Source organism: Vanellus vanellus (assembly GCF_965231255.1).
Source record: "Vanellus vanellus genome assembly, chromosome: 1".
Lineage (NCBI taxonomy): Eukaryota > Metazoa > Chordata > Aves > Charadriiformes > Charadriidae > Vanellus > Vanellus vanellus.
This window is the reverse complement of record NC_138905.1, coordinates 152,380,057-152,394,138: the sequence shown is the minus strand read 5'-3', so window position 1 is coordinate 152,394,138 and position 14,082 is coordinate 152,380,057. Positions and strand designations below refer to the sequence as shown.

Sequence of the window (14,082 nt, the reverse complement as noted above, 5' to 3'; positions counted from 1 at the left end):
TATTTCCACCTACTTTGTAACCCTATTAATGATGCTCTCTTGATTTTGGGATTTATCTTGATTTATCGGGATGTCCCCGATAAGGAAAAATAACTAGGACTACCTTAAACCTAATGCAGCCCTATCATTCTAAGAACAGATTTATAAGGTATGGGGAGAAGGCACAGTAGCCCTGTAGGACTTCCCAGTGCTTTCTGTCCCCTTGATGTAGAGAAGGAAAGCTACACTGTTTTGCCTCTCTTTCATAAAAACTAACAGAATATTGACAAAGAAATCTCTAATACGTATGAGGTGCACCAAACTGCAATAGCCCAATACAGGCTCCTAACCCTCAGTAAATATACCACAGCTTATGTTTCCCTACTCCAGCATTTGATGGAAAGATGATTTATATTTAGCTATTTTGATTAATATGAAGTCAAAGAAGCACACAGCACAGCTTGGGATACAAATCCAAGTAACTAACATGAACCCACACAATTTTTTATGTTTTAAAAAAATAAATAATACAGCAAGTACAAAATAGACTACCCCGAATGTAACATGAATGTAACCCTCCAATTTAAAGACTCTTCCAGGCAACTGAGATGGAATAATTCCATTTTGGATACAGGTTATTATAGTACTAACTTGGTCTTTTCACTTCTTGTTTGCTCAAATTTGCTCTCAATTCTGTACATGCAAATGAAAGGCTTAATAGGTGTTAGAAATACAGATTGAAGTTCAGATCATCTAGCCCAAACCTGAACAGATAAATTACAAAGCAGTAATTATACAGCCCCTCAACTTAAAGAAATGCATTAGAAGAAAACGATGCAAATACTGACTGAAGGGCAATCTCTCACCGTCAAAAAAAGCTTATGATAGTCCCTCCTGAATGTAACATGGTCAGCTACTCTTTGAGGTTATAGCGTTATAGTAGAAAGGAAAGCAACACAAATACCACCTTTTCTTTTCTAACTTTCTCTCTGAATTGCAATGCCCCTGGCTTCAGTAATCAAGGGTTCTCAGATTATTTGCAACTACATACACAAAACCAGACCTTCCCATCACTGAAGGGGAAGTAACAGGGGAAAACGGCTTGCTTAAGAAAACAGCCCATCTCCTCTGAGGTTTGGCTCTCACAACCAAAATGCAAAACCCCACGACTCACACACAGCCTAAAACAGTTTCTTTTGCAGATTAAAACTCGGTAACGAATTAGTAAGTAATATAGTAATAATTCAGCTCCTGTTCTGAAGAACAACATCCTGAATGAACAATTAAAAAACATCTTACAGGTTTGTAAATTGGTAGAACCCATGTACAAGAACAACAGTGTTTTCACTACATCAAAACACATTTTCCCTTTCTTTTTTCATTTGCTTCCCATTTTCTTTCATTCACAAGGTCTCAAAGACTGCTAAACAGGACTGATGGCAACGACTGTATATAGTTTAGACAGCCTACAGCCAAAGTCCTAAATCAATTTTCTGGTGCAAAATATAGCTACAAATAATCATCCAGTAGAAACAGCACTCCTGAATGCCCACCTGGCCAACCTGACCACCCATTCACATGAAAAGCATTGTCTGTCCGAATCTGTTTGCTGAGACCACAAAAACTACTCATCAGTAAACAATCATGTTTACTGCCGAAGCAACTCCCAAAGAAAGCCATCTCTGCCACTGGAACCCTCCTCCTTAAAAACAACAGAAGTGGGCATTTTCTCTCCCATAGCAGGTCTATGCTGGATGTCTGCATACACTCCATGCTTCTCGGTTCCTGCATTATGGATGCACTCCACATAACATTTTTGAGACTCAGAAAAAGGAAGGAAATTTCTCTCGTACACTGTAAGACAAAGCCCTTTTTTTTTTTTCTTTTTGTCATGAATGCTTATTTAAAAATTTTGTTTGAATGATATGAAAACATGTCACAGAATGGCCACTTATTGTTCAGGTCTTCAAAAAACCTGAGAAACACAAAGCAATGGAACCCGAGTGGGACCACGAAGAGAAAAAGAAACAAATTAATATTCTGAAAGACCCTGGAAGACTAAATGTTAAGGCAGCCCAAGGCCTCAAAAAAAAAAAAAGAGCGCTCCAGTAATACTGAAAGAATTATTTAGGGATGCATATTGGAGGAAATACCCACATCTAAATGAGAAGAATTTCCCGATGATGCTCAGGTGGTAGAAAGAGCAACTGCTGTCACTTCAATATAGAAAAATTGCTTGTCCTTTGAGTCACCGGAATTCTTTGGAAAATGGTGTTCCCAACAGTATATACACAGGGTAGTGATTTTTGCCAGCTGTCTTAGTTTGGCCTTTAGAAGGGTGACCCAGCTATACACACCAAACAAGGTACACGCAAGACGTCAAAATCAGCTACTGTCAACTGTTTCTTCTCTGCTACCACCTTCACACACTAGGATGTGAAGCTAAGGGAGAGGACAGTATGCAGAACGCGCAGAGACCACATTTTCTGAAGAACTGTGGTTACTGCATCCCCCCATAAGCACATGCTTATGGGAAGGGTCCAACCTAGGTAGCACGGTGCAATGTGGTGACCCACACTGTGACCCCAGTTCTGCTGCTTCAGCAGACTTCAGTCCTCCCAGGAACCTGAGGGAAAGGACAGAAGGGAAGAAATCCCAACACAAGAAATCCAGTACAATACACTACTTGGAAAGAAACATACTCTATTTTCAGTGCCTCAGAAGAAGACATAATTAGCAGATTGCTTAAAGGATTTTATTCTATGGAAAAAATGAAACATCAAAAGAATTGAGAGTTCAGACACAAACTTTTAAGGCTAAGAGAGCAAAAGGCTTTGCCTCCACGGCTGGAACAAGGTGTAGGATGAGCTACCGGCAATGGGGTGACTCTCTTTAATAGGGAACAATGAAATTACCTTGGGAGCTAATTTTTGGGCTTGCTCTAAGGCCAACATGTTGAAACATAACTGGCTCGGAGAGGGGCAAAACCAAGGGTCCTCAAAGGTGACAGCTGAGGAAAGTAATAACACCAAAGAGACCAGTACACGCAGCCACATTCAGTTAAGGCGATCCTTTTGTCTTTTCAAAACATAATTATGACTAAAATAAAGACTCGTTCTGCAATCTGTAAATGTCAAATTGTACCTGCAAGCATGCATACGCACTGCATGGGGAAGGGGGAGAGAAGTACCTATTACACAAAACTTCTATTACAATACAAAGAACAAATTTATTCACTCAGTGTGGACTAAAACCAGCAAGATTTCTTTATGCCTTCAGCCTTACAACATTTTACTGCAACCACCATATTAGAAAAATCTGCTGAAAGGCAGAACGCAGCATGGTTTCCATTATATGTTTGTTTCAAATGCTAGAAGCAGCAAATCCTTTAAATAATCCACCCCAATAAATAATTCACATAAAGCAGACTTTCAGCAGAACGTAATACATGCAATTGTAAACCAAAAAAAGAGCAAACCTGCTCCCATCACCAACTAGCACTGGAGCTCGGGGCCACTGCAACAAGCTGCAGGTTCTGCTTTCACTATTGCTTTTGGCTTTATCAGATCAGATAAAAGGCGTGATGCGTACATCTGGCAGAGAAAGTCTTTTATCAAGTAGTAAAAGAAGCATTACTCTGTACCGTGAGTTCTCCAGAATATTTACCAATTTTCTTTGCTTTCAAGTCTTTTTGCTGCAAGTAACAAAAAAGCACAAAGTTTGTGTTTTGTTTTAGAGTTTGGTTTTTTTGGTTTGTGTTGGTTGGTTGTTTTTTGGTTTTTTTTTTTTGCATTAGACAAAATACTCTGCAATTTTAGATTTTTCTCCTTCTGCAGCACATGTTCCTTTAGAAATTATAACACAGTATTTTTTAGAAAGTCTGATCTTAGTTCCACAAAGAAGAGACTTCAATTCCTTTAATGCTACTTTCATTGGACGTAATTGATATGCATAAAGTTATTTAAATTTTTACAGGCCTACAATAGGTCCATAACCATTAATTTGTAAGTTTCTTTTGCATTCTGGGTAGCTATTTTAACATGTGTAATAGTAACAGTAATTCAAAATGAACATATTCTTCTGCCATTGTGTACATATCAAAATGTTAGCGAGATAGCAGACTCTACCGTGTCAGCAATATCTTCTGTCATTTTGCACGCGCAGAGCTACTGCTATTCAGTATGTCTCTAGATCTTCAAAGATCATCAATGAACTGAAAATAGCCGCTTAAGCTAAGTCTAGGTTTTGATGATGATCGTGAGGCAGATGTGTTTCCAGAAAGTAGCAAAGCATTTGAATTCCTCATTTTATAAATCATCTGCTACGTGGTATCGGCACCACCAGCTCCACCAGCTCCTAACTCCACACGCTCTAGATGGAAATGGAAGAAATCTCTCTGTTTTGAAATCACTGTGAGCATCTCCCATTTCTCCTTTCTCAGCATCTAATGACAGTAATCCATGCAACCAGACTGATCTATTATTACTGTCACGATGAAAGAAACACAATTGTTCCAGCTTTTTTTTTTTTTTTTTTTTTTTTCAAACCACCAAGGACACTACACCTAAACAGAGTTCCCATCAGTTTCTCTTGCTACCACAAAACCATATTCCTCAATTTCATCACGGGTGAAGAGTCACCACTGTTGCCACGCTGCCCCACAAACAAACATACTTCCTTTGAGCAATGCAACTAAAAAGCAGGATGAAGCTCAGCAGCGAAAGTGTTTTTGCTGAACAAATTCAACCATGGAATAAGCTCTTTTAACACAGATTCTAGGAAACTGAGCAAGAATTTCTGCCGTATATAAAAACTTCTACTACTTCCTCTTTGTAAGATGAACTTAAATTCCTGTATATTGACTGTTTAAAAATGCCAATACAGACAATTTACCCTCATCCAGTCCTCCAAGAGACATGACAGACATGCCACTACTGCCTATGCCCACATTTTCTGACAAGCTAGAAAGCTTCAAAGCAACATGAAGTGACACAGGAAAAATACTTTTATTTGTGTTGAATTCCTACAAGGGGATTTTACTTCTAATTTCAACTAGAGATGTTTGGCTAAACAAAAGAATTCATATCATTCCTTCTTATAAATCTTTATGTATGAGAAATAATTTAACAAGTAGCTACATACTGTAAAAAGTTCTGAAGGTTGGTTGGTTATTTATTTTTTTAAATCAAATTTATTAAATGCTTGCTCTTGAGTGGAAAGACTAGCATTTCTTGCAGGTCTGTGACAAGGAAGTACAACAACATTGGGAACTTGAAGTTCTAAAGAGACCAAAATAACTTGTTTGTCTTACAAGGCAGCTCTGTTTTCATTAACATGAGCTCTACAAGGCTTAAGAGGCTGTACTATACAACAATATACTTATACAATGATACCGTATTTATTCTTATTTCCACCATTCTTTCACTCTGTAGTAAATTTTAGACCCACACGGTGTCCAGAAAATACTAAAATTGAAAACAAGTAATAAAGAAATAAAATAGTGCTTGGTCATGCTACCAATTTAATGTGTTTTCCGTGATCTTGCAGCTAATATGGCTAAGGCAATTTGCTGACAAACACACACAAATTCATCAAGCAAAGAGTACAGAAGATTCAATTTATAGCTAGAACTGTGCCAGAAATACTATGTATGCATCTCATGATTACACTTTAAAAACTAGTGCTGAAGAACTGGGAAAAGTTCAGTTAAAAACCACAACAATTAGTCACATAAGTAACTTTCACCAGTGAAGACTTAAGTAGTAATCAAATTTCAGTACTCAAGAAAAGATTTAGAAGTAATTTCATGAATGTCATAATACCACCTTGTACAAAGAAGTACTTCCTTTAACAGACAGCTCTTATACCTACTAGACATACCACATTAGAACTACTGAAATTGGGCCACTAAGATATTTTAAAAAAGAAAAAAATTCCTCAAAACCAAAAACAAAAATAAAAAAAATAAAGACCACTAACCCACACACCAGAGTGTTAAAGGTTGATGACTTATTTGGAGAATGAGATTTCATGACCACGTTATACAGAAATATGATCGTAATAGCTTAAATTTGAGTTGAAATATTTGTATCTAAAAAGGAAATGCACTAAATCTCTTAAACAACGGTGTTTTCCAATGTTAAAGAAAATATTGCATTAAGAAACAATTTATTCCGCATTTCTGATTGTTATTAAGCAGTGACTGTCTAAAGAAAAAAGAGCTAATTTCCCCGGCAATTTCCAGAAAGGCATGGTGAAGGTGGTATTAAGTAGGTCTCAAATGGGAATACGTGAAGCTATAAATGTGAAAAAAAAAAAAAAAAAAAATTCATACAAATAAATAAAAATAACCAGGGGAGATGGGGGGAGGTATAAAACTGTTGATTCCTGGAAGCAACAGTATATGTAGCACTCGGGAACTGCTGCACAGATCTACAGATTGACCCAGGTAGACACTGTGGAGGCTGACAAACACAAGAAATGCTCCTGGATGCTCACAACACTTCAGAAATAACGTACTAGGAACAGCGATGCAAATAAGGACTGGTTTCTGTACTTTAAATCTCACTCAGCAATTCTTACTTTCAACATGAAAATCTGGCACACTGAGTGAATTAAAACTAAAAAGTTACTGAAATGTTTTGCTGACTTACAGAAGCTTAATAAAGAAGCCATTTGAAGTCTGTCATGCAACTTAAACATCTCTGTGAAATGTTATCAAGATTACTGTTATTTGCCATCATTGCCAACACTCATCTCTAGTGTTTCTATTGTTCCTATGCATTTTGCAAACACATCTCCCATATTCTTCGTGTCCAATCTCTCTTTCAATACCTTTTAATAAACCTTCTTTCTTTTGCTGGCCATCTGGTCAAAAACCCACACCAAGAACTGAGTGGATATGTCTTCAAGGTTTCTTATGTGGTTGCTCACTAAAGGGAGCAAGACCAGGCACCTTTAAGAAATCCCTATTACTCAGTGCTGGTTGTGAAGCAAAAGCAGTAACATTCAGAAAATAGTGGATTCCCATGAAAATGGCACCCTGCTGCTGGATCACACGCATCAGTCACCCATGGCACGCTGCTGCCTGGGGAGCTGTGCTGTTGCCAGGAAAATGACTTGCCAAGGGATGGAAAAAATGCAGAAGTTTTATTTTGCTTACACAAACAACTGACTTCTTAATTATTTTTGCTTCCTCCAGATAAGGTTGCTGTTCAGCGTGATAGAGATGAGCCTGCGAGTGCAGAGATCATCTTTGCTGCAGAAGGGGAAACCCGTGGAGCTGCGGTCAGAGGCAGCTCTGGGGGTGGTGCTGGCAAACACCCGCTCCATCCAAATGGGTATGAGAATTCCTTCACACCCCCAGCTCATGGGAAGAATTATATTACAGAAAATTACAGTTTGGAAGATGCATGCTGGAGATCTCTTGCTTAACAAGACTTAATCGAAATGTATAAAAAATACCCTCCCCACAAAAGAAATACTGTACAAGAAACTATTTTAAACTTCGCTATAATGAATGAAGATGAAATTTTAATCACAGGCCTGGAAGCTGGCTTTTGCCTAAAGAATAGTAATAATTACCAGATTTAATTCAATATGAGCAAACAGAAGAGAGTAATTTGAAATGGCTAAATTGCCATTAACTTTTACTTGCAGTATCACTCAGTTAAGACAAAAAAGGGAATGAGAAGATGAATCTTTTAAAATACTTAATAGGTGGCCTATATGCTACATTTCCATAATTAAAACCGGGCTGTTATAGTTAAGTATCCATTAGAGTTCACTCAAGAAAGAGATTTAAGAACACAGAAGTAATGTATATCAAACAGAAAGATGACAAAAACAGATGGCCATCAATAGAAAAATTACAAGTCTCGAAATGTCTCCAAGCCACTTAAGGAAAGCTAAAGGTTTTGGAAAAATTCCGTGATGACAGGACTAAAAGAACATATTGTATAACAGAGTAAGTCCTTAGAAGGGGAAAGAAAGTGAATGGTGCAGAAAGGGCTATTGTTTTGTAAAAAGATGTAAGATGATCCAAAAGTACCTCTTCAGAAATTACTAAGGATCATTTGAGATTTGAGGTGAGAGGTTTTTCAGTCCACAAGTAACTGATTTCATGTACATATGCTAATTCAGTGTCAATCAGCATTTTAACATGCACTCAACACATTCAAAAGAGCCAACTCTGAACACAATTTATTTGCTTATGTTCTTTTCAAAAAATGCTCAAATACAATGGAAATTCCAGAAGCGTTAAGAAATTGCTGAAAACAGGCTCATGTTTTAAGCCATCAAGATGTGTGTTTTAGGTACCCACATGCCCATTAACCTTCCACCAACTGCAAGCCAAACAATGGTAAAGCTGATGGGATTCTATTAATAAAGTATTCAAGGGCTGAGATTCAATTAATGACGGTCAACAGAGTTCCAGGAAAATTAGTTTTCAGCATCAAACAGGCATGACTGCATTCTCTGATGAGATTAAAAGTTTTCCTGATGAAGACAACTTTGTAAAGGTAGTAAACTTTCATGGCTTATTTGGCTTTTTATATATGAGAAACTGATGTATTAACAGGTGCCATAAACTTTCATTAAAACACAGACTACATGGATTAAGAACTATTTAGATGATGCACCTTCAATAGGCAACTACGGGGACTATTAATTAAATAGTAATAGCTCTTATGGGGTCTGCCACAATTTGAACTATGGCTGGCACTTTTCATATTTATTGAATATATGGAAGGAAGTATAAATCAACCACCAGTAATTACTGTGGATAAGCATAAGAGTTGGAGATAGCTATGGGCTATCCCATAGACCACACCCTGCATCATTTGTGCAATAACAATGCTTTCAGATGACATATGTTTCAACACAAGGAAATGTAATTGATTAAGGCAAAGATAGGGAAAAGCGCATCTCCATGGCAGGAACCGTTTGCTGGAGTGCCGCAAATGGGTCCAGGTATGTCAGGTCCCTCTCTTTAAAGCCCGCTAGCCTTGCCTTTGGAAGCAGCTAGGAGCTCGCTGTTTCTCTCCTGAGATTTCACAAGACTTATGATTAATTATTAACTGATTATTAAATGACTAATTTTTTTTTTTTTAGTTCAGTACCTGATATTTTGGTAATAACTTCAAGATCAAAGTTGGAAACAGTTTTGAACAGTTTTGGTTTAAGGACTAATACTTATGACTGCCATTCCCATCTATGCTGGGTTAGCGGGTATTTTAATATGAATTTTCTTGTGATCTTAGGAGAGGCATGTTTGATGAGACATGAGACATATTTCTATAAAGAGAACTTAAGAACTTGTTTCACTGGGCACAGCAAAACTTTCAAAAGCTGTTTCACTAGATCAAGCATCAGCCTCGCAATTTGCAAGCCTTTGTTTCAAAAAAAAAAAAAAAAAAGTAGTTCATTCTTGATGGCTGCTCAGAACAAAGGATCCTCTAAGGAAGGACACATGCTCTTCTTGTTCTGAATAGGAAATTACTGTACAGCAACAAAAGCAAGACTTAAAGACTATGGTTTAATTGAGAACTCAATTCAGGAAAGGTAAAAAGAAAATTCTACAGATACATGGTGCACAGCACAGACGTAAGTTTCATTATGCTAAGCAGTTCACTTAGAGGATAAGAAAAAGAACACTTAAGCAACAACTTTTTTGGGGGGTGTTAAGAATATCCTGAGCCAATTTGTGGGTTAGGCATGGCTTAGGCAGTTTCTTACTGTCACAGGATGTACGAGCATAAAAGAGCACGAGAGGTGCTTTGCACTCTGTACGCTTAGCAGGTACATGTGGTCACTGCAAAAGAAAAAGCAAGGCTCCACCACATGGTATTTTTTGCCTCAGCTGAACAAACAATGCACAGAGAAAACTATTAGAAAAAGTACAGAGGAATCAGTAGGTTATAATAACAGTCCTTCAGAACTTAAAAACCCATTTAAGTGCGTGCAAAGGGCTGAGGTTTGGAAGATGCGACACTTGCAAAGGCTCAGCCATGAAACCACCAAACTTTGCTCTCACACAGTTTTGTCAGTCGCCACCATAGTGAAGCAAAGCACCCTGCAGAATGCAGCTTTGTTAAGATCAAGGAGGTAAACAAGCATATATGCTAGAACGCATCCCTGTTCCTTCACTTAAACACATTTCTGTTGGATATAAATAAAAATGTGTTTATTTGCATCAAGTAAATACTGTCCACATTTTACACACTTGATATATTATCACAATAGAAATACAATCCTTTCATAAAGTAGCTTTTAGACAATATATATATATTTTAAACAACATAAATCCGTATAAAAGGAGCTTAAAGTCACAACTGGCATTTTGATTTTAACTAATCAATTGATGTTGGAGCTTATTCTTTAAAGAAATCTTTAAAAAGGCATAATCACATTTGCTGGCACTGTAATGAGTATATTCCAAGAATATCTGTAGAAACACCTACCGTTTTAAATATTGCCATGGCAAACTTTGTGATAACCTTATTTGCCTGCCACCTGTCCCGTAGTCCTCAATTACCATGTACTTTATGGCAGCTCAGCGATACAGTACGTGGTAATGAAGAAGAGACCAAGAAACCTAACCTGTTAGATACAACACAAGCACAGGACAGCTGCGATAAACCTACACGAGCTACTGCCATGTTATTTTCAAGTGAACCTTTTTGCTTTCTACAAAGTCCAATCCCAAATTCTTGTTTTTCTGTTGTTTTCTACAGCAAACTGCAACACAGTAAGTTTTCCCTATGTAAGACCTCAGAAAATACAGGCAAAACCCAAAACACAAGCAAAAAATAACCTCAAAACACCTCCAGGTGCACATCTGTTTCTGTTTTATTCATTACATCCCAAAATACCACTAGTAGGGTTTTTTTTTTGCCTCTGTGTGTAAAACGATCACTTATTGCTATGTTTACCCTTTTCTAGCCATATGCAAATTCCTTTATTTTTTAGTAATTTGAAGAGTCATTAAAAATCATTGCAAAAATAAAGAAAACAAATTTTCATGTCACATGACTTCCAAATATATTTCTTCAAAATATACTCAAAATTTTTCAAAGGTATATTATTTTATATGCATGATACACAGTTGTGAAGAATTTATGTGCAAGTATAGAACAGAGTATGTATTAAGCACTTGGAAGAAGGAACATCTCAGACCAGAGAACCGTAACCCCTGACATTGCACATAGCCACATCGTGTAATCCCATTCATAATACGATTTAGCTTTGCTATGACAGCTATGCTGAACAATCCAGTTTACATTGTTCTATTTCTGAGTGAGAGGACTTAGCATGGGAGGAGAGGAATCAGTAATTGGTATCTCAGTGAAAACACAGTTCTTCAGCCGCTGAAAATACACAACCTCTGACAAACCGGAACAAAAATAACATCTTATTCTCCTGGATGTGATGTGAGAAAACCTGTTACAGATTTGTCCATGTGACTCTCTCCCGACTCCTGCTCTCTCTCTCTCTCTCTCCCCCTCCCTCCATCATCCACCATGTCACCTCAGACTAAGGATTAAGAAAATCCTAACAAATATGTTACAAAATATTTATATGTACATTACATTCCCAATATGAAACCCATCAAGTCTTCCAAAATACAAAAGGACTTACCCAATGTGTCTTTTAGATTTTTAACCAGAGAACCTTTCTTCAAGCTGTTTTTTCGCTCCACATAATTTGATGGCACATATCCCGTTTTGTTGGCCGCGTTCCTTACCCTCCACCATGTCTTGGAATCATCTAATAGCCAAAGACGCTCATTTTTCTTGATGTCAAGTTCTTGGTCCTGCTGTGCAGTGTAATCCCACTTTGCAATAACAATAACTTCTTCTGTCATCTTTCATGGAGTCCTTCTGCAAGAAAATATTACAATATACTCATTGGTAAATTATATCATGTAATTCTTACTCAATTTTTTCCTCAAGTTCCTCTGAAATAAGCAAGAAAAGGGTCAGAGAAAAATGAGAAAGCCATACAGAGAAAAACCTCATGGATTGGAACTCCTCTTTTAAAAATAAGGGAAGTCATATTGACCTTTCTTGCTTTTTCTGCCACTAAAATATGACAACACCTTGAGAGTAAATTCTAGTCATAATGTATTACATTTGCTTCCTCTAAATGTATGTAAAATATTATTCAGCTATACATTAACAAAGGCTAATTTATAAAACCCATTTAGTTTTTGCATATAGCATTATAAAACTACCCTATATCTGGCATTCAAAGTTCTGATATGAGGGGGAAAAAAAAAAAAAAAAGCAGCATTCCAAACTGTATTTCCTTCTGCCCTAGTTCCTCATCCCAACGTACTACTTATACAGTTTTTGCACTTAAACAAAGTTATCCATCTTTTTTTCAGTAGGAAGTTAAAAGTACTTCGAGAAGTAATGTAACTCAGCAATGAAATCTACCACCAAGAAGAGAGTTCTCTCTTTAGTAAGCCCGCTTTTACAATGTTTTGTGCGGGAAGCACAAGACTGTGTTTTAGGAGAAGCTTTTGCTCCCCCTTTGCTCCCAGGAAGATCCCAGCTCACCGCAGTCCTGTGCCAGGCACAAGTCAATGGGGTAAAGAGTACCCACTGCGCTTCCCTCGATTGCATTTCATTTCTTCCCTACCCGAAACTTCGCCAGAATTAAGACTCAATGAGTTGTCTGTCTTTACTTACCTGTAACTAGAACAATCTTTTCCAAAGCTATTTGTTAGCTGCATAAAGACAGCTGCATGCCTCCATGTTTTCCTACACGTCCCAGTAATTACCCAGAACAGTAAGAGGGTGCACAGTAGTGTGCAAGGAAAAGTCCCATGCTAGTACCAGTGACATTCAAACATATAATGTCAACCAAAACATGTTGATTTTATACTCTAAACTCTGAAAAGTTACCTAAAATTTTCTTATCACTGCCAGGGGTAGGGGGAGAGGGAAGTGGAGGAGGACAGGAGAGAGTAGGAGGTGAGAATTTATTTGAAAGTCAATGCAGCAGATTTTTTTTTTTTTTTTTTTTTAAGTAAAAGCTGTAGATTTTCTTTAAATTACAGAGTAGTGGAAAGAGGTCCCAGACTACTTCAAACTATTAATGTCCAAGGATCTTTTTAACGTGAATTGACTTTGTTGCCTAGTTCTCAGCTGTCCACAACCCTATGAACTCTGATACCTAATAGTTTAGGTGGCAGAAAGGTAATAAAAAAAAAGCCCAAACCTCATTCAGAAATTCTGTTCACCATGTAAATTATATTACTTATATTCAGGAAGGGTTCCTTCTACAGTCCGTAAACACACACGTACACACTCTTTCTCCCTTTAGCTACAGTACAAGCTGTGAAAACTACATACTAGACAGCCCAGCAGCCTAGTCTTTCAAAGAAAAAGAAGTGTTTTCCTTATTTAAAGTTAACCTATAATCAAAGACGCAATAGTGGACTCTATTATAAATTAATAGGCTCCTCTTATCATTTTTGTTTCGAGGAGAGCATTGTATAGGGTTGAGCTATGATTGCTAAACTATCTGACAGCAAAGCTCTGGAAGGCACCAGAAACATCACCCCTCATGGCCAAGGCAGGATGACATTTTTGAAAATCTGAAGCTGAAATCAACAGGCTTAAGTTCTCATTTTCCAATTAGAAAACACAAAGGAACATACAACAATAAAACAGTATTCAAATGTGAGTTTGCATAGCTGAGAGCCCCAAGATGAATTCAAAAACAAGTTACGATGTTTTGAATAATTGAGAAGAAACACAACCCATACAGTTCAAACAGGCTGTGACTTATGCATGTGGAACTGATGAGTTTACAAGAAGTCAGTCATTATATCCTTCAACATTTTTTTTCCCCTAAAATAATCATCCCATCTGACAATGACAGAGGAGAGCTTGAGCTTTGGACTGCAGTCTCCAATAAACTGCCTTGGTTTCTGACTCACATAAAATGGACAAATAGCCTACAGGTCGATAAGCTGATGTAGCCACAGGGGGACTGCAATCAAGCATGTTCTAGAGGCCAGTGTTGTCAATATGATCTCTCTCTGCCGCTTAGATCGGTTTGTTTTATCTCAGCAATTGTGAAGTGGTCAAT

General features: G+C 37.5%; 1 protein-coding gene across 1 annotated transcript in view; it reads right to left on the bottom strand.

The window, feature by feature from the left end:
- The window catches only part of NCK2 (NCK adaptor protein 2), a gene marked incomplete at its 5' end in the record, with an annotated part of 32,838 nt that extends 20,993 nt beyond the window's left edge, over positions 1-11,845 (bottom strand). Inside the window, one exon of the mRNA XM_082498750.1 lies at positions 11,620-11,845. Within this exon, the coding sequence (XP_082354876.1) occupies positions 11,620-11,845 (226 nt within the window). The remainder of the gene's footprint in view (positions 1-11,619) is intronic.
- Between the last annotated feature and the right edge of the window lie 2,237 nt (positions 11,846-14,082).